Source organism: Cheilinus undulatus, linkage group 13, assembly GCF_018320785.1.
Source record: "Cheilinus undulatus linkage group 13, ASM1832078v1, whole genome shotgun sequence".
Taxonomy (NCBI): domain Eukaryota; kingdom Metazoa; phylum Chordata; class Actinopteri; order Labriformes; family Labridae; genus Cheilinus; species Cheilinus undulatus.
In genome coordinates, this window is record NC_054877.1 from 32260162 (window position 1) to 32284240 (window position 24079).

The window sequence follows — 24079 nt, forward strand, 5'->3', positions numbered from 1 at the left end:
CCACTGCCACTCAGGAGCGAAAATGCCCGAAGCTCGCGGTGTCTGCTGCGGATGCAGGGGCAGCAGGGCTGGGCAGGGTCCGGCCTAAGTGCGCAGTGGATGCTGAGGGAGGAGAAAAAGAAACACTGCCTTCTTGAGTCGTAATGGGTGTCTTATTGAAATACAATTGGCACACTTTTATGGATGCACGCGTTGCCATTAACCCGAGCCCACCCGTGTTGTGTGACAGCAATCTAATGAGGCTAATAAGAAGCCTGGACTGTTCTGCTGCAGCTCTAGCGTAGACAAATTGTTGCACCAAATGCAACATTTTCATCTTTTCGCTTTCCTCGGCCCTTGACCGTCAGCTTTTGCCGCCGATTTTTTCATCTTTCCAATCATCTTTAAAAATTGCAGGTAAGAAATCGACTTTTATTGCATTGTGCATTTATATGTTTATTGACGACACATCTTGTCATCTGCATTGTAAACAACAGCATAGTGACTGCATGCATTTGTCGTGTGACAACGCAGAAAATCATAGATCGATCAATCAATAAAACAAGCGTAGCAATTATGGCCTTGACTGCATGAATAGATTTTTGTTGAATTTTTGACTGCTACGACTCATTTCGTCGTTTATTATGCGAGCAAATGTGTTATTTCCTATATATTTTTCCCCATTCGGACTTGGTATGTGATGGTAATTAATTATTTACGTCAAGATGCTCCCTACTACTGCAAATGATCTCTTAATAATTTGTTGTCATGACGACAAATCGCATATAAGCTGTAGGATAATTGAAGAAAATTGCATTTTATTACCAAAAGAAGGCTATTAGACTGATTTTTGCATATGCGAATGAAATGTGCAAATCTAATTCCAGACTGAGCCATACTGTATCTTGCTTGAAACTAGTGTAGCACACAGTGTACTAAATCTATGTTACTGTAAGACTGTGCAGACACATCAACCTACATTTTCTGCAATGCAGACAAAAAAAAAACATGGCTGAGTAAACCTCTGACTGTTTGAATGGAGGCTTTGTGGGTTTCTCTTGTGCCCTCAGCCATGTTCAAAGGCTGGTTGACCGTAGTGATGGATTATAGGTCAGGAGGAGAATCCCTGAAATGACAGGGTGCTGATGCAGTGCTGTGTTGTGGTGTGTTAATGAGGTAAAGTGGCATATGCTTGACGGTCACCACCACTTCACATCATCATGTAACACTTGTAGCTGATCTGGCAGTTTGTTTTACAATATGATGACAAAATGACTTAAAAATCTAAGAACAATCACATTCAGATTGATAGACGATCGATAGGTAGCACACTTTACAAACTGAATGCCATTGCACTTCCTATGTCAGCTTCGACACGCTCCATTTTGCCATTTCCACAAAAACAGGCCTCTCTTTCAACACTGACTGGCCTCCTCATTGTAACTCGATAGCACATGATGCCCTGACCTTCAGACCATCCTGACACAACCAACAACAACACCATCACACGTGCGTGAGCCCACATGCACGCACACATGAACCGTCCTGTGCAGCAGCAGACCTCAGATAAACAAGAAGCTCCATTTATCCCTCAGAGTGCTGGACCTCAGAGGCACGATGTGTTTCAAAGTCTGAGTCATTCATTTACATTCATGGGAGTGTTACAAAAACCTTATTTTTGTTGACCTAGTTTTAATATCATAAACAAGTGAAACACAAAACAAGTATGCCTAATGTAGTGTGGTTCATGAATAAATTAGACCTATGGTGTTTGAATTATGAATACCCATAGAACTAGAGGCTATGAAAGTTAGCATTGCCTCTTATTTCTTTGATGATCTTGGCTGGTATATGTGTAGGTAGGATGCTCTACAAAAAATCTCATCTTATTTTCTTTCATAGGTCAAATGATTCACTCAGTGGATATTTGCTCTGGAAAATGCAAACAAAGGCTGCTTCTGCAGTGCAAAATCCTCTACACCCACCCTCTGACAGCAACAAAATAGATAAAGAAATAAAAAAGTAACTTAGAAATGTTGCTGTAGATCTTGCTTTCTTATGTATCTAAGAAAGTGGCAGTCAAATAATGTCAGCCTGTTTGATAACCGATCAAGGATTCCTCATAGGTGCTTTAATAAGAGAAATATTCAGTTCCGGGAACCCTGATATGAAAATATTCCTTAAGGGTTACGTTTATGATTATTTTTATAGTAAAGGAAATTAATTTTGTAGTTAAAAAATTGCTGCATCTTTGTGACACCTCAAAATGCTGATAAATAAATATTTTTCAAGTACACTACTGCACAGAACTTTTAGGCATGTTTGGGCCAAAAATTGAGGCTGACGTAGGTGTAGATCTGGTAAATAAGCAGCCTGAGGGCACCATCAGTGGAGGAGGATTGACACAACCCAGATCTCAGCTCTGGATATCCTTGCATATTATCAAGAGCATGGAAATATAATCTGTTGAAAAACAACAAATTCCACACCTTTAGGGTTGATGCGGTGAGTGAGCACAGTCTACGACACTGTGCAAGCAGGTGGTATGCCATGAACCCCTGGTGATGCTGTGGGTGTCTCAAGGGCCCGAAAACCACTGGTGGAGAAAAGGTCTGGACAAAAGATTTGCTGTCAGGCTTGACCTTTGCTGTCAAGCGACACACATGTTTGCTGACATGTGTCTGGCTTGACTCTGGCTGCCATCTCCAGCCCCAGGTTGTGGCACATTAGGTCCTGTGATGAATCCTTAGTGTTGTATACCTAAATCTTCAGACATGACTGTGTATCAAAGAGGTCAGTTTTTCACAGGTTGTGAAACAAACATGAATCCATTGCAGTGCCAATTCAAAATGTGACCATCAAGACCATCAGTAAATTGATGATTATTTATATCTTGTTTTATTATTGCCTGAAATTGCCACTGTAGAGTAGCTGTTGGACAATGTGAAGAACAGTAACCTGCCAAAACTGCCTTTTTTGTTGTATTTCATAGCAAAAAATTAAATCCAACTGACATATTTATCAGTGGAGAATGATGTTCTGTTAATAAAGCTACTAACACGTGAGCAGGAAAGTATAAGTATACAGATAAGATTTGCCTTTTTGTCTACAGGGGCCATCAAAAACTACACAAACTGAAAGTTCTTTACAGGAGCTTTAAGTAGGGATCAACTGATTATGGACCTGGCCAATTATTGAGGCCAATATTTGACACCCATTATTAGTAATGTATGTGACCAATAACCGGTATTTGGAACTGATATGCATTTGTTATGACAAAAATGTACTTAATGTGAAAAAAGTATAAATGCATGTGAAAAATTTGAAGAAAATAAACAATTTAGATCTATCTCTGTCAATATGAAAAACAGCACAGTGTAACACTATAGCAGCAGGAAACAGGAAGAGATGCCATACCCTCCCTGTGCCAGTGCCACTCAGACCTTAGTGATGATTGGCTGGTAGTTGTGTAACATTAAGCCAGTCAGGTTGTGTTGTGGGCAGGACATCAGGTGAGATTGGTGAGAGTGAAAACAAAACCAGAGGGAAGGACACACCTTGCAGTAAAGCCAAAGAAGCACACCTAAGCACAGATATTGATAATCTGCAAAATTCCAAAGCCCCCTGTGTTATTGTTATTTTAATATTTACCAGTAAAACTAAAATAATCAGCAGAAAAACAACGTTAGGGTCACAGAGATGCTGTAAATTTACATTTCTATTTGTTGAGCCATGTTCTGAGTCAAATATAGGTCTAAAATAATTTGCTAGTCTGCACAGTCAGTCCAGAAAGTTCATCAGTATCAGATCAGTGCTCGGTATTGGCCAATACCCAACACCTTGGTATCAGAATCGTATTGGGAAAGAAAAAATGGTACATCCCAAGTTAAATTGCCTCAAATATTTGCAATTTACTGTAAAATGTATCCAGCATTGTCATTTGGCCCATTTTTTCCTTAATCTTGCTAAATTACATGTTAAAACTATACCTATTTGCTACAGTGTACAGCCTTGATTCACAAGTGTATTCTGTTTGAAGGGAGATGCTCACTGAAATCACTGGAGGCTTGTGCCTCTACTCTGGTCAAGTACCTTATACAACCCAGCTTTAAAAGTTCTGAAATATCCCTTTAATGGCATAAGGATTGATGCATTAATGCTGACAACCCTTATTCAGAGTAGACATGTTATCAATACATTTCTGTAGCAACAACAATGGCCTGAAAAACTGTTACATAATACGCAATGAGCAGAAATGTAAAATTTACCTCAAGGACAGATCTATCAACTCTGCTTCAAATTCAATTGAACAAGGAAGCTGTAAAGCTCCTTCATGTAGACGTGACCCTTCACACTGTTTCCTGAAGATAAGCAGAGCATGAGAATGAGTGATGCCTTATTAATGAATTTTAGCAGTTACACGACCAAAGGAGGGGAGGAGGGCAAAGGTTATTTTAGTTTCAGTTCATCTTTAACTAGAGTAGCTTGGGAAACTGTAATCACACTATTATGAGACACAGTTTGCAGGCATGTACACAGTCATGCCTTATGAGTGTCGTTTTCTATTTATATATCTGGTTCTTCTGACCATGTGAAAAGGAGAGGTTATTAATAGCAGTTGTCTGCATGTGAGTGCTTAGTCTTCTCTGACATTGAAACCTCAGGGCGACAGGGCACAAGTATTGTATTCATGCATCTGTGCTCTCATGAACTTGGAGTCTTCTGATGTTTAGTTACTGTGTCTCTCAGGTGAGTGGTCCCACAGAGCTTCTAACTGGATTCTGTGTTTGGATATTGCAGTGCAGATCTGGAGTATGTTCAGCTGAAAGCATCCCTGCTGTCTGTTTTTTTCATTTCACTCTGTGCTGGCTGTGCTCTGATGAAAGGATAAAGACAACGTTTTCTTTGTGACTGCGTTGCTAGGAAACAGCTTGAGTCCAGCATTAATAGGAATCATGCTAGGAACTGATTTCTTCCTGCTGAGCTGTTGACATTTTCTAATACTGAGAGAGGAAATTAAGGTGGAGCCATTTTGCTGGTAATGTTTGAAGCTGTTTACACGTCAGGTAATGAATTCTACTAATTATTTGCTTTATCTGTTTGATGCTGTGTTTACAGGGAGGCACTATGTTGACTAGTATCACTGAAGGGATACTGTGCTGCCTGACTGGGAAGGCTGCCAGTCTGGTCTTGCCCCTGGAGTCATCCCAACCTTCTGATGGTTTTGAGTTTGTGGAGGTGAAACCTGGGAGAGTCCTACGAGTGCGACACATCGTCCCTGAACGGCAGCCAGTAGTAACGGAAGAGAAAATCACAGGCAAGGAGAAGACAGATGGCGACTGTGGTTATGGCGACTTTCCTGAGGATTTTTATAATGAGAGTGATTCCGGCAGCAGTGTCCACTGCAAGAGGAAAATCACCGTCTACCGTAATGGCCAGCTGGTGATTGAGAACCTGGGTGATGTTTTGCATTCTGAGATCCTGCAGTGTCAGGACGGGGATCTAGAGCCTTGCAGCACTGTCGAGGTGGAGCTGGCTGACTATAAAGAAATGCCCTCCTCTCCAGACCCAAATCCTCCTCCAGTTCCCCCATCCCACGGAGAACAGAAGCCTGCTCCCCCTCCTCGCCGCCGCCGTCGCAAGCCCAAACGCACAGTGCTTATTGACTCAAAGAGGGTGATCTCAAGCTGCAAAGGGACACACTCAGATGTAGCGCTGTTCTTCGTGCACGGTGTAGGAGGATCTTTGGACATTTGGAGCAGCCAGCTGGACTTCTTCTCTCGGCTGGGCTATGAAGTCATCGCGCCTGACCTGGCAGGGCATGGAGCCAGTACCGCCCCACAGATAGCAGCAGCTTACACTTTCTATGCCCTTGCAGAAGACCTTCGTGCCATCTTTAAGAGATATGCTCGTAAACGCAACATCCTCATTGGCCATTCATATGGGTAAGATGATTTGGTTTCAGTCACTCAACACTAAAAAGTACAGTACTTTCACGTTCAAGTTTAAAAATTATACAGTAGTATGGAAAAGCACCCATGCTTTAAGAGAACTTCAGTTTTATAGTCAAATTTAACCCCATATCTGTTGCAAGGCAAAGAGATCAAAAACAGGTTGGCAAAATGTCTGCCCCAAAACAGATTTTTGTCAATAATATCAAGAAATTGCACATTCTTACTATAACAGGTAACAATATTGTTAGATGTTTACTAAAATCTGAGCTTGTGACAACCCGTCTCATTATATCTCTTCCAGAGTGTCATTCTGCACTTTCCTGGCCCATGAATATCCTGATCTTGTCCATAAGGTGGTGATGATAAATGGAGGGGGTCCTACAGCTCTGGAGCCCAGTCTGTGTTCAATTTTCCAGCTACCATCATGTGTCCTGCACTGTCTTTCACCCTGTCTGGCCTGGAGCTTCCTCAAGTAAAATATGCATTTGTATTAGTGATGTTCAGATATCACTTTTACCTCACTGATGACTATTCCAGCACCTGTGGCTAATTAAAGGCAGATGACATGATTACCCTCTGATGGTATCAGTATCATTACTGTCACTGGTAACATAGCCTGTATCTAAACTTAGCACTAAAAGTAAGAAAATATGTGTTCAGTAGATTATTTCTTTTCTGCAACAACGAATCTTGACAATAAATCTTATACTGTTGGAAAGACTGTTTTATGTCCCTTTTAAATGGTGCAACATTTGTAAGGAACATGCATTTGTTGGATGAGCAGCAGAGCTGAGTGTAGGTTTCACCCAAGAAATGTTTGCCAAATCTTCTCTGCCAATGCCAGACAGTTTATTTTGCTGTTGCTACTGACTCATGTTTTGAGCTTCTGGTACCCCCAGGTGCTGCCAACCAGGTGCATGATTGGCACCTGTTATGTTCAGCAATGAGTCAAGATTCTTCCTACGGCAGTGGGATCATAGGATAAAAGTGTGGAGAAGACGCAGAGAACATTAGGCCGATTGATGCCATCAACATCTTTTGGTGGAGGCAATGTGATGCAGTGGGGCGGCATCTCCCTCACTGGAAAAACAAGGCTTGTCATCATTGGAGGCAATCTCAATGCAGAGAGATATCGAGATAAGATTCTGCAACCAATGGCAATCCCATATCTCCACAGTCTGGCACCCAACTCTATCCTCCAAGATGACAATGCTCGCCCCCACAGAGCGGGGGTTTATCAGAGACTACCTCCAAAATTTGGGAGTGGAGAGGATGGCATGTCCTGCCAGCAGTCCTGACATCAACCCCATTGAACACTTGTGGGATCAGCTTGGGCGTACTGTTGGTTCCAGAGTGTCAAACACAACCACATTGGCTGACTTGCAACAAATGCTGGTTGAAGAATGGGATGCCATCCCACAGCAGTTTGTGACCAGGCTGGTGACCAGCATGAGGAGGAGGTGCCAGGCTGTTTGGTTGTTCTCCCACATGCTACTGAGGCTCCTGTTTGTTAAATGAATAAATTGTTAAATTGCCAATAATTCTTGTTTCTTCAGACTTCAATCATCCAGACCACCAAACAAGAGTCAATGGCAGAATAAACTGTTCTGCATTGGCAGAGAAGATTTGGCAAATTTTTCATGGGTGTAACCCACATACTCAGCTCTGCTGCTCATCCCACAAATGCATGTTCCTTACAAATGTTGCTCCATTTAAAAGGGAAATAAACCAGTTTTACAATGGCACAAGATTTGTTGTCAAAAGGCATTGCTACAACAAAGAAATAATCTGCCAAACATAAATTTCCTTACTTTCTGTGCTAAGTTCATATTGATACTGGTAATGGTATGACTAACCATATCTATACTGTTCTGGGTAAACACTAGTGTTATCTGTACTGATTCTAGTGTTGGTTTCACTACCTATATCTGTACTGTTACAGATATACAGTAGGTATCAGTATCACTATCTGTATCAATACTAGTATTGACATCATTTTCACTAGCTGTAACGATACTGAAAGCTGGTATCAGTGTTATATCTGTATTTATGGTGGTACTGAAATCAACATTTGATATTATGATTATTAATGCTGATATTTTTATCAGTATTTACATCTGTATTGATACTGATATTGGTATTAGTATCACTTTCCGTATCAGTACCAGGAGTTTGTAACCTTATCGGTGTCTGTATTGATACTGGTATTGGTACCTTTATCTGAGCCTGCATCAATGCTGATATTGGTATCAGTATCTATATCTGCACCAATACTGTTGATGCTGTCAGTATCAGTATTGATACCAATATTGGTTTCAGTAACAGTTTCTGTGTTAAAACTGGTATCAGTATTAGTATCTTTATCTTCATCTTTATACTGGTATTAGTAGTATTGATATTTGTGTATTGGTATCTGTATTAATACTGGGAAAGTTGTCAACATTGGTATCTGCATCAGTACAGGTATAAGACAACTGTAATTTAGTGCAAAAATTTACACCAATGAGGATGGTTCATCATAGTTTTTCTAACTATACTTAAGGACAGCTTCTAGTTGTAAGAAGAGATTAAATTATAGTGCAGACAATGTTATAGCAAAGCCTAGATGTAATGCCTTCTGTCTTTTCATAAATTTTAGAGCTGGATTCGCCCGTCAGGGTACCAAAGAGAAGCAGCTGCTGAAGCAGGGCAATGCCTTTAATGTGTCTCCATTTGTCCTACGAGCCATGATGAGTGGACAGTACTGGCCTGAGGGGGACGAGGTCTATCATGCTGAGCTTACTGCTCCCATCCTACTGATTCACGGCATGTGTGACAAGTTTGTTCCCATGGATGAGGACCAGCGTATGGCAGAGGTAAGATAACTCTGAAAAACTTAATACAAGCTGATGAATTTTTTTTTTCATTTTATTCTATTTATTTCATGGCCATGTTCAAAGTTTTCCATTAAAATAAAGAAAAACTATTCTTAATTTTCGCACATTCCATATCCGGGCGGGAGAACTGAGAAGAAAAGTTTTTATTTTGCCACCGCCTTATTTAATAAACAGGAGAAAAATAGAAATAGTTGGTGTGTCAAATGACCGATTTTTAGTTACATTAAAGGAAAAAATAAATAAAAAAGAGTCTTTGACTACAGTGCCCCTTTATTTAAACATTAGCTGCTAATTTCATTTAGTATAGTAATTCTTTCACTACACATTCCTTAAAACGGCATATTTTTATATAGCGATTTAAATTGTTCTGTAAAGAATGCTGCAGTTAGACCCCCAGAAAAGGTATTATCTACAAACATTACAAACTGAAATGTTCTTGAGTAAAAAATGCCCCAATATAAATATGTTAGTTGTTTTCTATAGCAGAAGTAATTCTTCAGTTTTTCATGATTGTAAAGCCATACACGTATTTGAAGGAAATCCAGACTGACTCTCTCTTAACATTTATTTTTAGTAAAAACCTTATTGAAATTTTTTAATCGCTCAAGGAAATTTTGAAAATAAGGACAATGGTCTAAAATTTGTAAAGCTTGTTGATCTCCTGTTTAAAAGTAGAGTATCCTACCTCTTTTCATTTGACTTTACAAAATGCCTGTTCAAAATGAAAGGTTTTAAATAAAGTGAGCAATAGTCTTTCTTGTTTACAAAATCACATCTTTCCTATAGATATCAGTTGATGTTTAATTTTCAGATTTATTAGATGGCTCTTAATTTATTTTGTCCTAATATTCTGCATCATTGTCTCTTTATAGATCCTCCTGTTTGCATTCCTAAAAGTCATCGAGGAGGGAAGTCACATGGTCATGATGGAGTGTCCTGAAACAGTCAATACCCTCCTCCATGAATTCTTTCTATGGGAGCCTGATATGTCCAAAAAAGACAACCACAAGTTGGACACCGAGAAGACTGTTTGCATCAATGACACTCTCCACACACTGAAAATCAATAAGGCTCTGGACAAATAACCAAAAAAAGAGTCTAGTTATATCACAGAACCCAGCAGAAAGCCTTTTTTGGCATGTGTTCTTGAAGCTACTCGCAGGCTGAGAGCTGTTACAAACAGGGCCACATCTTCAGGATGTGCACGGCCACTGGTGCTCAAAGATAAAGTGGGACTTAGGCATGGTGCCCATGGGAGGACGACGGAACGGACTTAAAGATGAGACGATTGGATGCAAATGTAAAGTCGGTTTTTGCTGCGCTTTTGATACCAGTCTGTGCTCCATCTCTTCATGTATGAAAAACAACACAACATCTGGGGATGTAGAGGACTGTGTCCATTTGTGAATTGTGAAATGTTTTCTTCTGGTGAAGAACTGAGAAACGCAAGACGCAAAATGCTTAAATCCATGAGATGGTGTCTGAATTGTCTCACCTTTATCCTAAATATTATGTAAAGTAGTACAGAGCTTCTGTTCAACCTTTACAAAATGGTCTTACATCTGCTTTATGAGAAACTGGTAAAATAATAATATGCACTGAACTGATGGATTACTGATCTGATGGTTGGGGACAGCTTTTATTGAAATGTAACAGATTTTCATGAGAAAGTGGCTGGATAGTTGTGGGGAATGGTTTAGAGACATCTTATTTATAACAATGTACATGCAAAATATAATGAATACTTAATATTTAGATTAAATTATGGCAGAAGTGTCATTACCAAAATACACTCATCACCTGCAATCCAGCCACCAACCACCACTGCAAACACTACTTAAGACATGACTCACAATCACAGCTACTGTTAAAAGATTGGTTTATTTTTTTCCAAGAAACAGACATTTATTTTCAATATAATGAATCCTAATATTAAATTCTAGTAAAGAAAGCTTCATCTGTCTATGTTAAGCACAATATAACCAATCCATCATTTCATAGTTGCATGACAATTAAGTAACCCTTAATGAATCATTTATTTGAACTGGTTACAAAAACAGATGTAAACAAACACATAGACCAGAAGGTTTTCCTCTTTTCTTCTAGCCATTTCTTTAATAATATCCTAAGGATATAAGGTACTGATTCCCTGCATGATAACAGAACATGAAAAGGGTTTCATTAGACAGTTGCAATATATTCTCATATTTGAAAATCCCAGTGACCTCCTCTCTAATCAGTGTTCCTTTCACTATTTATGGATTATTTTGCCTTTATTCTAAAATAACAGCAACTGCCATGAAAAATGTGGTTACATGGACTACTTTAAGCTGCTGTTTCCATACGCTGATAAATAAGGAGTGTATGTTCCCCTACTACATTCCAGTGTAACCTATTTATCTCACAGTGTCAGACAGAAAGAATGAGCCACACTTTGTGCTCAGTGAACGACATTCATTCATGGGTGCTGCTTTGTCTCATAATGGGACAGTAAGGTGCGAGGAAAAGCACAGTTTATGTAGGCTGGATAGTTTATCCTGTCATGAGCAGAAGATGGTGGGCTGATGAGACTAAAATAAATCTGAGTCAGCCAAAGCAGGAAGTCCCCTACAAAAAAGGGACAATTGTACCTAACATGCTGGTCTGTTATGTATATGCATTTTGACAGAATGCGGATGCAACATGACTGGTCTTATGCAATTGAAACAAAAAAGAGAGGAATAGAGTGGAATTAAGCTTACAACTCAGAAAACATGATATATTCTCTATGGACTTTCCAAAACCGAGTGCTGCTGATGCAATGTACTGTGTTTCTCCTTTAGTGTCAGTTATACTGTATGGACTACAGGGTGCACATGTACTTCTTCTTATGCTAAAATTGTGCATATACAAACTGTCAGTGCTCATATGTGCTATATCTTTTTGTGGTTAACAAAATGTGTTAATGTTATTGTTGCATTTATTCAAGGGAATCATAATATATGCACTGCCTGAATGTAGATGCATATAATATATAGCCTATGGAAACTGGTGGATTCAGTGTATGAACGTGCCTTTTCCTGGCATGAAATAAAACTATGTTCACAGACTACATATGATTTTGCTTGTTTGTTCATTTTCAGCATTATCATATAAAGCAGGAAATGTATCATGGTTACAATGATATTCTTTTTATGATCAGATTTACTATTGCAATTTATGCACAGGAATTGCTGGCATTTCTTGAGAGACAGGAGGTAGATGAGATTGTTTAACCCAGTGATAGTAACATAATATGCTCTCTGAAGGATATAGCATGATTAGTCCAACCATATACCTCCCAATAATTTTCATAAGCTTCAATTTAATTTCCTATACTCTGCCGTCTACATAATCAGCATTGCAATTTTTGTGCCATGAGGATTATTTTTAATTTAGCCTTGACAATCTAGGATATTTTATCTAGTTCATTTAGCTTTAGATTAATAGATCAATGTCAAAATTTCAAGAGATGCACGATAATACTGGTATGATGATATCAGTATCAGCTTATATTGGCTTGAAAAGAGAATTATTGTATCGGATATGAACATTTCTGCCAATATTTACAAGTGATAATATAAACTATATAATATGAAAATCTGCCTAAACAAGCTGTCAATTATGGCTGTATGAACAGCAGACCCATGTCAGCTAAGTCTTTTTCTCTATGCATCATCATTCCTTCCACTTAAGGTGTGCTTTCAGGACTGAATTTTGCTAATTTGTTCATCCTCAAATTATAAATTGTGTGTTTTAAGGACTGAAGTTTTAGGTCTACACTACATTTGCATAGCAGTATTAATATCAGAATCAGCTAAAATGAATTTGTAAATATCAGATATCCCTAAAAATTTAATCTCTAAATTGTATGGTGATTTACTGGACTTTTAAAGCCATGGTGAAGGAACCTATGCAGTATAATTAAATTAAATTTTCATTCATATGTTCAAATATAGCATAACATAAAAGTATTTTACATTTAGTTATAATTGAAAACATGCAGGAATCAATTTAGTACGCATGTTTATAGATTAACTGAATTATGCCTGTATAGATAAAATGAAAATGATATACTTATTAGTTAAAATACAGGTTAGAAGAAATAAATTTCATTGACAGAAAACAGAACTGTTGTGAAGGGGGGATTGCATTTGCCATGTAAACAGGCCCAATGCATAATCCGACAGTTGTATTACTTTGTTGGTGAACAAGTATGAACTGTTTAATAATCAAAAAATAAAACCATACGGTGAAAAAGATTGCGGCATATGAACTCATGTTTTCATCCATCATGACGCGCCGTCAGAGCCGCCCTCTGATTGGCTGAGCGTGTCCCATGCGTGTTGTGGTAAACAAAATCCGAGGTGCGTGTGCGTGCGTAGACCTGGTAATGGAGGATGGTGAACTACTCACAGGGGCTTAGTTAGCAAGCTGTCTTCTTTCTTTTCTGCTCACAGCTGCCTTTTTAGTGGAAGATAAGTACAAACAACTCAAAGAAACAGCGTCTGAATCAACTGAGAGCAGGAGGTAAGTACTCGCACGTTCAGTCGACCCAGGTCCGTCCCACAATGTTAGCTTCTTAACTCACAATGCTAATCTGGTTGCTAAACTAGCTTCTGGTACAGGCTAGGCGTCGGGTGGCGTGTATTTCCTGGAATAGGTTCATAGGCATAGTGGAAGACACTGTTATTGCTTGTGCAGGCTGCTTAACTTATTTAAACAGTTTTTGATAAACTCTATGTGAATAGAATAAATGCTTGATGTATAACTCATCAAATCTTTCAAGAAAATTAAAATGTGAACTTTCAACATCTGCCAGCGGCACACATAACGAATGACTTTACTACGTTGTAACGCAGGTGTGATAATTTATGCTATCCAGGAAATACACGTATCCTGGGTTAGTGCTAACACGAATAACGGACTGTCTGTAAGTAACAACTTTCCGCTTTCGTATCTACGAAAACAAGATTACAGATTCACTATCTAAAAAATAATTCAGTATGCACTGTCATGGCCATGATAAGAACTAAATAGGACTTTATATCCAGTCTTGATATCGAAGCTATCGGCTAGCATTTGCTATGCTATGCTAACGCTTGTTCCGTATATGGAATCGCCCATGCTCCTACAGCAAGTTAGCGAATGAGCTAATGTTGGCTAGCTGAGCCTCCTCACAGGGACCGAATTAAAGAGACGCTTAAAGAGACGCGGGCTTAACCAATCAGATGCGGTTTTAGCGTTTACCCCGCCCCGTCCCAGACTCGTTATCCCCGCCATAACGAGGAAACGTACACAAAACCCAGACATACAGTAGGGACATATAAGAGCGTTTAGCCGCATAGCGTCACGCTTTTGCACTATTCTTAATCATCATTATATACCAAGGATTGACCGATAGTGTTTCTTCAGTGCCAGTACCGATACGGAATATTAGTAGTACACAATCACTATATGGAATCAATATGCATTTATTACAAACAAAATGTGCTTAATGTGACAAGTAAAACTGTTTGTTAATAAACTAAGGAAAATAAACAATTTAGTTCTAGGACTAAGATTAGAAACAGCACAGAGCAACACAGTATTAGCAGGAAATATGAAGAGATGCTGTACACTTCCTGAGTCAGTGCCACCCAGGCCTTAGTGCTGATTGGCTGGTGGTTGGTGACATCATGCAGTCAGATTGTGTTGTACATGGGACATTGGGTGAGATTGTAGAGAATGAAAACAAAATCAGAAGAGAAGACACACCTGGAGCCAAAGTAGCAAACCGTTGAATTAATTTACTTTCTCAGTTATCGGTAAAATATAATTATGATACTGATTATTCAAGGAGGTCAGTTCACTACTGAGCTACTAGCTGTCTGATCCTGGAGCTGACTCGCCTTGGCTCAGGTGTGTCTGTGTTGTTGCTGATAATCATTTCAGGTGGTAGTACATTTAAGACAATTTCCTTTAATAAATCTTCCTAGACGACAACGTAAACAATGTCCATAAAATGGAAAACAACAATAACTAATAATATTTCATTAAGTTATTTGGTCTTTAATTGGTTATGGGGGCAAAATATATATATATTTTTTTTTTCTACATGACACTGAAATAGTAGGGATGTTACGATACTCTACAATACAAGATAAACCTTTAAGAAAGGACAGTTTAAATTAATCTTTTCAAAATCTATGTATAATAGCACTTTTTAACCAGCAGAGGGTGCTATCTGCTTATGGCTTTTCTTATTTAAATGTCAGACCTCAACATCCCTACCAAATATAATTGTCATTCCCTCATAAATTTACTGTTTGTCCCTTCTTAACATATAGGAGCTGCCATTGGGTTTTGGGATGGCGTCAGATGCAGGTTCCCAAAACAGTGGTTCCAAGGGGATCATGACTTTTTATCCCACTGCTGAGGAATTCAAGAACTTCACCCGCTACATTGCATATATCGAGTCCCAGGGTGCTCATAAAGCAGGCCTTGCTAAGGTAAGTGTATCAGCTGCATGTATCCACTTTTTTGTTGTTTTAAAAGTATATTGATTAGAATAATAAAGAATATGAAATGTTAGATAAAACAAAAAAAACAGAATTGTAAAATGATCAATAACAAATATGATGCCTTTGCCATTTTGGGCCTTATTTGTTATTATTTGGTTAAAGATTAAACTGGTCATTTGTTGTTGTGTTGTTAAAATGTTGCAACCATGTCTACATCAGTCTAAATGTAGATCAGTCTACATTGTCTAAAACAAAAACATCCTTGCTGCTGAATCTCAATTTATAGGCAGAATTTTGAATAGCCATACTAACTGTCCACTTTCTTTCTGAAAGATTGTTCCACCAAAGGAATGGAAGCCTCGAGGTTCTTACGATGATATAGATGATTTGGTGATACCTGCACCCATTCAGCAGGTGGTGACGGGCCAGTCAGGACTTTTTCAGCAATACAACATTCAAAGGAAGCCCATGACCGTCAGAGAGTTCCGAAAGATTGCAAACAGTGACAAGTAAGAAGCGTCATTTTTCTTTCACTTTCTGTTTTGTTATAGCTGGAATGGATTTCTGTCAAACTGTTTTTAACCTTTAATTTTTTATTTTTTGTTCAGTTATGTGGTAATCAATTATTTGAAATGTCCATAATAGGTTCTGTAGCCCACATTATGATGACTTTGAGGAGCTGGAAAGGAAGTATTGGAAGAATGTGACATTTAATCCACCCATATATGGAGCTGATGTTAACGGCAGCCTGTATGACCCTGTGAGTTGACATTAAATGTTCTTGCTGTTGTAAATGTTCTTCACTACTGATAAGTTCTCTAAATGCGGCAATTGTATCTACCATTCTGACACAGGTGCTGTTACAGATACTGATTTTTTTTGAGCATATAATAGCTTCAGGTCTCATCTGTTCATTCATTATCTACCTTCTTCCTGCAGGACGTCAAAGAGTGGAACATTTGCCATCTGGACACCATTTTGGATACTGTTGAACATGAAAGTGGCATCACTATTGAGGGTGTAAATACACCCTACTTATATTTTGGAATGTGGAAGACCACCTTCGCATGGCACACTGAAGACATGGACCTCTACAGTATCAACTACTTGCACTTCGGAGAGCCCAAATCATGGTTAAGATACAGTTCCTCCTTAAAAAAAAATCAGATTATAAAATATGACTTTTTCCATGTTGTAAATATTCTGACAACAGACAGTATAATATTTTTATTAATGCTCAAAACACCTTTTTTAACTGCAGGTACTGCGTTCCCCCAGAGCATGGGAAACGATTGGAACGTTTGGCTCAAGGTGAGACACCTGTAAACTTTTCTGTTAGTGTTAATGGTAAAAGGCTGTGAAATACAATGAGCTATAAAATCTGTCTTATCTTGTAGGGTTCTTTCCTGGCAGTTCCCAAAACTGTGAGGCCTTCTTGAGGCACAAGATGACTCTCATCTCTCCCTCTATACTGAAGAAGTATAGCATTCCTTTCCATAAGGTATAGGTTTTTGTTGATCTGCATTCAAACAAAGAAACGTATCTTCAGCCAAATGCATAAACTATAGTTACTAATCATTGTTTTAACTCTCATTAAGATTACTCAGGAGGCCGGTGAGTTCATGATAACCTTCCCCTATGCATATCATGCTGGTTTCAACCACGGCTTTAACTGTGCAGAATCCACCAACTTTGCCACAGAGAGATGGATTGAGTATGGCAAGCAAGCAGTTTTGGTGAGTAACTCTGCAGCATAGAAAACCAGATGTAACCTGATTAAGATGAGGTTTTAACTTGCTGGTAAGAATGTAACACAAACAACTCCATTTCCAGAAAAAGGTGGGGATGTTGTGTGTGCTTCAGTTAAACGGAATTTGATGATTTTAAAAACTTGAAACCCTTTATTAAGTTGAAAATAACACAAAAAACTTGAGAATATTATTTTTCATTTTTTAGGGAAAAGGTCCATCTTAAATTCTATACCAAGCCAGCAACACATTACAAATATATAAGGCCTATGGCATCAAAAGACTAGAGAAATGGTGAAATGCTAAAAGAAAACACTGGGTGGATCCTCTGATTACTAAGATAACTAGCAACAGGTTAGTAGTATTGTTTTCAAATAAGGGGAGCAATGACTTGCCTTTTTAACTTGTGAATAAAAGTCCATAGTGTAGATGGCAGTCAGAACTGAAAATCCAAGGCACTCTGCTGTAATAAAAATCCTTTATTTAAACAGGGATCTCAACGCGTTTTGACTCCAAAGAGACTTCATCAGGGCATAATGAGCAGATAAAAAACACGTTTTTAAGTACAAAAAAAAGGATTCATGTGACACAATCACATGACCGAGGTCACCACAACATATAAAAACATACAAACAGCATACCGCACAGTGCTCTTATTGGAATACCAATATAAATGGTTCATAATGACATACAGCATTAAGGGCTTCACAGATTTTAGTGAGAAAAGTCACCTCAAAAGGGATTCACTGCAAAAAATGTCAAAATTACATCAAACATGGACTCAGCAAAGTGACAGCAAGGATACTAGAGTGCTAGAGTTTAGCATAGTATTACTTGATACAAAAGGAAAAAAATATCTTAGGTTCGTAGTATGATTGGGTAAAAAATAGGCATACCAGTGAGGCTGAGCCTGTATGACCAATCCCAAAGAATCAGGTATTTCATTGTCTCCAGTACATATTTTCTTTAAGGATTCAGAGTATCGGAAGAAATCTCTGATTGTAGGGGACAATGACTTCACTGAGCTCAGGAACACTTCTAGAAGACACTGTCTGTGAACGTAGTTCATTGCTACATTAAAAAGCAATGAAAGTACTCAGTTTCATCACTGATATGCTGCCTTATTGCTATTTTCAAATTCATGTATTACCATTCCTCACATTTTGTTTTCCTTTACATTTTACACAATGTCCCAATATTGTAGGTGTAGGTGTTTCACATTCTTGTCAGGATTCAGATCGTGATCTTCTGTGCCTCTGTTTCCTGCCAGTGTTCATGCCGTAAAGACATGGTCAAGATCTCCATGGATGTGTTTGTGAAGAAATATCAACCGGATCGCTATGAACAGTGGCAGGCAGGGCGAGATGTGACCCCCATTGATCACTCTCGCCCCACCCCAGAGGCTAAAGAGTTCCTGGGAGAGTCCTTTAATGACCTCATCAGCAATAGTAACAGCACCTCAATGGAGAACTGTGGAGAGGACACAGAGAGGAAGAGGTAGGTCTTCTTTTTTGAAATGGTGTTTAACATCAAGGTTGTAATAGTTTTGGATTTTTCAATATTTTTCAATTTTATTTTGTTTTCACTTTCTTTTTTCAGTTTCACTTTAGTTTTAATTAGCTTTTACTGCTGGCTTGTTTAGTTTTAATTTAGCAAAAATGCTTTGTTTCAGTTTTGTTTTTATTAGTTTTAGTGTTAGTTTTAGTTTTTTCGGATACATGTCGGGGCTGAGGGAACGTCATACATTTTTAAAAACATAATCAAACAGGCTGCTCTTCACTTTTCATTTTGTTTGTTTAAAGGTGATGTTTGAATACAACTCTGGATATAAAACTGCCACTGTATGAAGTCTTAACCAATCAATTCAGGCAATTTTACTCTCCTCAGACTCTAGTGTAGGTGGCAGTCAATTTGTTTGTATCAAAGACACAGTCTCTCATCTCTCATGTTTTAAGCTCTCTGTCTGGATCGAGATAATCCTGATTTTATGATGATTAGTTCTGAAGAAATCGAACTGGAGATTTATTTATTTAAAGAACAAAAACGACAACATTGCCTTATGTCATTGGATTGCATATCTTTCTCATTCTTGTGCTTGTACACCGTCATATCCAGTGGCTTTAATATGTCTGGTAACCTCTGAACAACCCCACCCACAGTATCCTGATACCAGAAAAAGATAATGGATTTAAGATCCTAAGCTGTTTTTCCTCATCTGCTCTGTGTATCTGTTTTTAATCTATCAGCCCCACACAGAGAATAGAGACCAAAAGACACAGAGTGTGTCTGGATGTGCCTAATGAGGTTGTTCTTAAGGAAGAAGATGATGAGGATATGGAGCAGTATGGGAAGCGGCCTAGGCTTAGTCTAATACCTCCACGCACTGTGTCACAAGATGGAAAGAGAAACAAAGGTAACATCTCTGCATTATTACACTTTTATATCTTGTCTGTTGAGTATACCTTGAATTTTTCTGGTCAGAAATATTTCTGAAGAAGTACAATCTTTAACCTCATGTCTAAATCAAGAGCTTTGCTTTCATTTTCAGGCCCACCCAAGTTGGTTGTCACACCAACCAAGCTCACCTTATTGGATCCATTTCACAGGAGTTTAAACGGCGACGTAGGTCGCCAGCCGCATTACACCAAAACTCGTGCACCTGCAATCTCCTCTCTGTCCCAGCCCAGGAATGGACATCTGTCAATTTCAGCGCCACCCACCTGGTCAGAAGTCAATGCTGTGCCAGCTCGCAAAATGGGAGTAGCCAGCCTGCTCTTCCACAGGACCCTTAGTCCAAAAGACACTCTTCAAGTGCACAGCTACACTCTAGAGAAGCAGCAGCAGGCCCACACACAGCTGCAGGTTCACAGCTATGCCAGAGAACATCAGCCACGTCATCTCCAGCACAAAGCCTGCACAGCATCGCACACACAGGTTCAGTCTTCATCTGAGGCACCAAGCCATGAGAGAACAGAGCCAGAAACAACAATCACTGTTCACAATGCAGAAACAAATGGATCTGAAGCACAGGGTCTCTTGGAGCAGGATCAAAAGGAGGAAAAATCTGAAATGCCAATATCTGTTGAGGAGAAGAAACCCGAAGTTGAGCTGACTGGCAAGAGTGTTTCCTCTCAAATTTACACACAACACAGAGAGACAGGCAAAGCCGAAACGGAGCCTACCAAGAACAACAAGCGAAAGGTATGTATTTTACTATTTTTAACTTTTAGTAGAATTTTCCTTTTTAAAAATCCCTCACACTGAAAATCTGACTCCTGAAATAACATGTCATTTAGTCATTGTCGACTCTCTGTACACTGTAATGCATGCACATTTGAGCACAGCTACCTTTCTTTGCTGCAAGGGTTGTCTTTACTAACACTTCTTTTCAAAGTGGCTATTGTCATGGACTCCTCTGGCCTGTACTACAAAGCCAAAATGTCAGTTAGTGAGGTATTTTAAGATGTCACTCTTGGGTCTTAGCACTGAAAAGGTGGGTTACTTCTGATCAGGCAGGATGGCCATGATAACTTGTGCTGAATATATAACCTTCTTAGGAGCAGGTAACATTAGGGATGAGAGATCAGCCTGTCTGATGCACTGCCTCTTGATCAATCAGATCTCTTGCTCATAGAGCTGTAGGACCTAATCATGAGATAGAAGGGAGGAGAGAGACAGAGCTGCAGCTGAAATATGATGTAAAACAGTTGATTTATCCAGTTAATAACACACTTTGTGTGACTATTCAGCATGCTCTTCTGTGCCGAGTGAAGCCACATAACTGAATAAAACACCTGGATATGATGAGCTTGCTTTGTAGTACAGGCCTCTGAACAAATATAAACATATGTTTATATTTGCACTGCTTTTTGTTTTACTTTGCTGCATGAAGGTAGTTGAAAAAGGGGCAATAATACCATCTGGTAGCTCTGTACTGGTACATTTTCCTTGCATGATGTTTGCATACTAATCTCTTTGACCTCACTGCTCTGACTTATCATGTTTATAAAAAAATACTTGATGATCTCTCTGGTGGCAGATCTGACATTTTTGAGCATTATTCCAAAGTCTGCCATGAATTTTCAATGTTAATGGTGCTGTTCAAACTACAGAGTTATCAATGCCCCCTTGTGGATAGTGGCATTGTCATCGTGAAAGACACCATTCCTGTCAAGAGTCCAGTGTGTGATGAGATGAAGGTGATCGCTCACAATCATCACGTAAGTGAATATGAGCTGTGATCCAAATTCTGAGAATTATGGACCACATTTGTACCTGGTAATGAATGTATACCAGTGCAGAGCTCCCAGTGGGTTGAAGAAGTCATGCAGACTGATGATATGTTTACAGGTCCAGCGTAATCCCTGTTATGAAGTTTTGTCTTGCCATACTCCTGTTTATCCAGCAGGTGTCAGAAGAACAATCATACTGCAAGTCAGTGGTGAAGAAGCAGCAGCAGCAAGCACAGCTGCCAAAGCTGCCCCGTCATCACCCTCTGATCAGGGAGCTGCACAGTGATGATGGTAAGCAGCTTTAAGTTATACGTTTAACAGATAAAGAAAACATTATTAACTCCACTCACCTCATTTTTTAACATACCTTGGTTACATTTTCTATGTTCTCACACTTATGTCCAATTATTAATAAATCCTGATCCTTTTTTCCCTCTCCATTCAAACTACCTACCTGTCTTTCATCCTGTCTGTAGAGTGGTATGCAGATATGAAGTTTGAGCAAGAGGAGAAGGAGGAGTGGGCGAAACCACTGGTCCAGCTGTGGCAGTGTCGACCGTACAACCCGCAGGCAGAGAGAGAATACAACAGGATTATGGGTCAGCAGGCCCCATACTGCGCCATCTGCCTTCTCTTCCACACCTACCATCAGGTAAAGACTGTAAGCCTAAAGTGCTGTAACTGAGCTGTTTTTTTAACCTTTGAAACGCAGAAGTATTTAAACCATTAGGGATACCATTTTTTCCTTCCCGATAAGATTCCAATATCAAGGTGTTGGTTATTGGCCAATACTGAGTACTGATCCAATACCAGCCTGAACTTTCTGGACTGACTGTTCAGACTAGCAAATTATTTTAGACCTATATTTGACTCGGAAAATGGCTCAACAAATACAACTGTAAATGTACAGCGTCTCTGTGACCCTAACAGTGTTTTTCTGCTGATTATTGAGTTTTGCTGCTAAATAGTAAAATAACAATAATACAGGGGGCTTCATCACAGGCTCTCTCTATGTCTCTTTTTTTTTGTAAATACAAACTTTATTCCCCTTTTCAAATACAATAGAAAACTTACAACTCGCATATTAACAATTGTTGTAGACAGATATGTACTTTATGTATACAGTTGTATAAATCATGAAGTGCATTGAACACTCTCTCTTCAGCTATTTTGTGCAGCGTCACATGATTACGGAACAGCCTGCTATTGGCTGATAGACACTCAGAGAGGAGAAATATGGCAGTTAGCATTCAAGCTAGCGGTAATAAGTGATCGTAATTCGATTAGAATGGATAAAAAGACATTCAATGTCGGGTTTACTAGTGTGGATTTAATCATTAAAGTCCCCAAAAGTCCTACGAATTCCTGGCTCGCTGAAAACGCTGCTGCATGGGATTCAAAGGCACCAGTAGTGTCAATGGGAAAACACAACGGCTAGCTTCAAGAGGAAAAACAAGTGAGAGGCAATGATTTATGGTTCAAAAGTTATTTAACTTTTGATAAGCTGTGTCACTTCTTGTCTTGTATTCCAGCACCGGCCGGAAAGGCGTGTTAACGATCACATTCAGAGAAAAAACTGTCACACAGCCTCCATTCTTGCTGCTGCAGCAGGTTCTTTGGTTCTTCTTCGTTGTGCTAAAAATGGAAACCCGTCATACAGTGGCAACGAAGAAGAAGAACTGATTTCTGGTTTATAGAGCTAACATTTAGCATGGCTAAACGAAGCTTAATATAAACTAAACCAAACAGTATTGGATCGGTGCATAAACTCGTGTACTCGCCAATACCAATACCTGCATTTTGAGCAGTATCGGCCGTATTTCCAATACTGGTATCTGAATCTGAGTAACCCTATAAACAATACAGCAACAGTTAGGGCTTGGCAATAAAATTTAAAATTTGATTAAATCACAATATGACCTGCTCCTTTTTTTAAAAACCACAGACAGTACAATATTTCTGTAATCTGAAATGTGTGGAAACAACAGTTAAATACCGTTTTATTTTGCAGCACAGGTGTTGTGCTCTATACACTGTGCAAACATTCAAGTGTGTTTTTTTTAGAATAGTTCTACTTTTCTTGTTCTTGTTTGTTATTCTTAATCTAAACAATAATGACATAAGACGATCATCCCCTTTAATATAGCAGTTGATATCAAATTTGCAATATGAGCCATAATTTTGCAACTAGATATATTCTTTTAATTGTTCATTTCTAGTTTGATTTATCAAATATTATGCTGGTTATATTAAAAAATGATTTTTGCTTGTGTGTTTTAAATATAACATAAGATAAGGAACATAAAAAAATTGCAATTAGATTATTTTTGTCCACAAAATGCTTCCTACCCTAACCCTGGGCATGCTATATGAGTGTGTTTACTGGCCATTTTCATGTTTGCATCTGCAGTCACCATTCAAGAATGAGTACCATCTGTGGGTGATCAGTGAGAGAGAGATCCACTATAATGCTTTCTCATTAGATGTGTGCACCATCCCATGTGTCATATGAATCTTCAGATGCTGCTGTTTTAATTTATTTTTCACAATTTCACAAAATCCTTAATGACAAGCCCCCCTACACAAATCCCAAACTTTTAAAAGGAGGTACATTTGAATTCAAAATTTATTTAGTTTTTCTATTCTGTTGTACATCTGTAATGTGTTATGGGCATTTTTCATCCTTTGCTGTTTATATCCCTGCTTTTAGAGCATATCTCTTATGATTGTCAAAATGTCTTAAAATTGTATGAAAAATATATAATTTCA

General features: G+C 38.8%; 2 protein-coding genes across 6 annotated transcripts in view; both read left to right on the forward strand.

Moving 5' to 3' along the window:
* The first annotated feature begins 69 nt into the window (after positions 1–69).
* On the forward strand, positions 70–11890 carry abhd8a (abhydrolase domain containing 8a). 2 transcript variants are annotated; one of them, XM_041802616.1, is made up of 5 exons: positions 70–396; positions 5098–5924; positions 6235–6405; positions 8572–8788; positions 9682–11890. In XM_041802616.1, the coding sequence occupies exons 2-5, from the start codon at positions 5107–5109 to the stop codon at positions 9892–9894; spliced, it is 1419 nt and encodes a 472-aa protein (XP_041658550.1). In that variant the 5' UTR covers positions 70–396; positions 5098–5106; the 3' UTR covers positions 9895–11890. The 2 variants fall into 2 exon arrangements, with proteins under 2 accessions (XP_041658550.1, XP_041658551.1); XM_041802617.1 differs by lacking the exon at positions 70–396 and adding an exon at positions 4897–5000.
* A 1298-nt stretch (positions 11891–13188) lies between these two features.
* kdm4ab (lysine (K)-specific demethylase 4A, genome duplicate b) overlaps positions 13189–24079 on the forward strand; it is a 29458-nt gene continuing 18567 nt past the window's right edge. The window contains exons 1-14 of one of the 4 annotated variants that reach the window (XM_041803103.1): positions 13189–13357; positions 15157–15318; positions 15664–15839; positions 15976–16090; positions 16270–16463; positions 16592–16641; positions 16728–16831; positions 16929–17066; positions 18349–18575; positions 19325–19491; positions 19627–20279; positions 21191–21298; positions 21484–21601; positions 21787–21962. In XM_041803103.1, the coding sequence (XP_041659037.1) occupies positions 15178–15318; positions 15664–15839; positions 15976–16090; positions 16270–16463; positions 16592–16641; positions 16728–16831; positions 16929–17066; positions 18349–18575; positions 19325–19491; positions 19627–20279; positions 21191–21298; positions 21484–21601; positions 21787–21962 (2367 nt within the window). In that variant the 5' untranslated portion in view covers positions 13189–13357; positions 15157–15177. The remainder of the gene's footprint in view (positions 13358–15156; positions 15319–15663; positions 15840–15975; positions 16091–16269; positions 16464–16591; positions 16642–16727; positions 16832–16928; positions 17067–18348; positions 18576–19324; positions 19492–19626; positions 20280–21190; positions 21299–21483; positions 21602–21786; positions 21963–24079) is intronic. The other 3 variants (XM_041803106.1, XM_041803107.1, XM_041803108.1) reach the window with 3 other exon arrangements.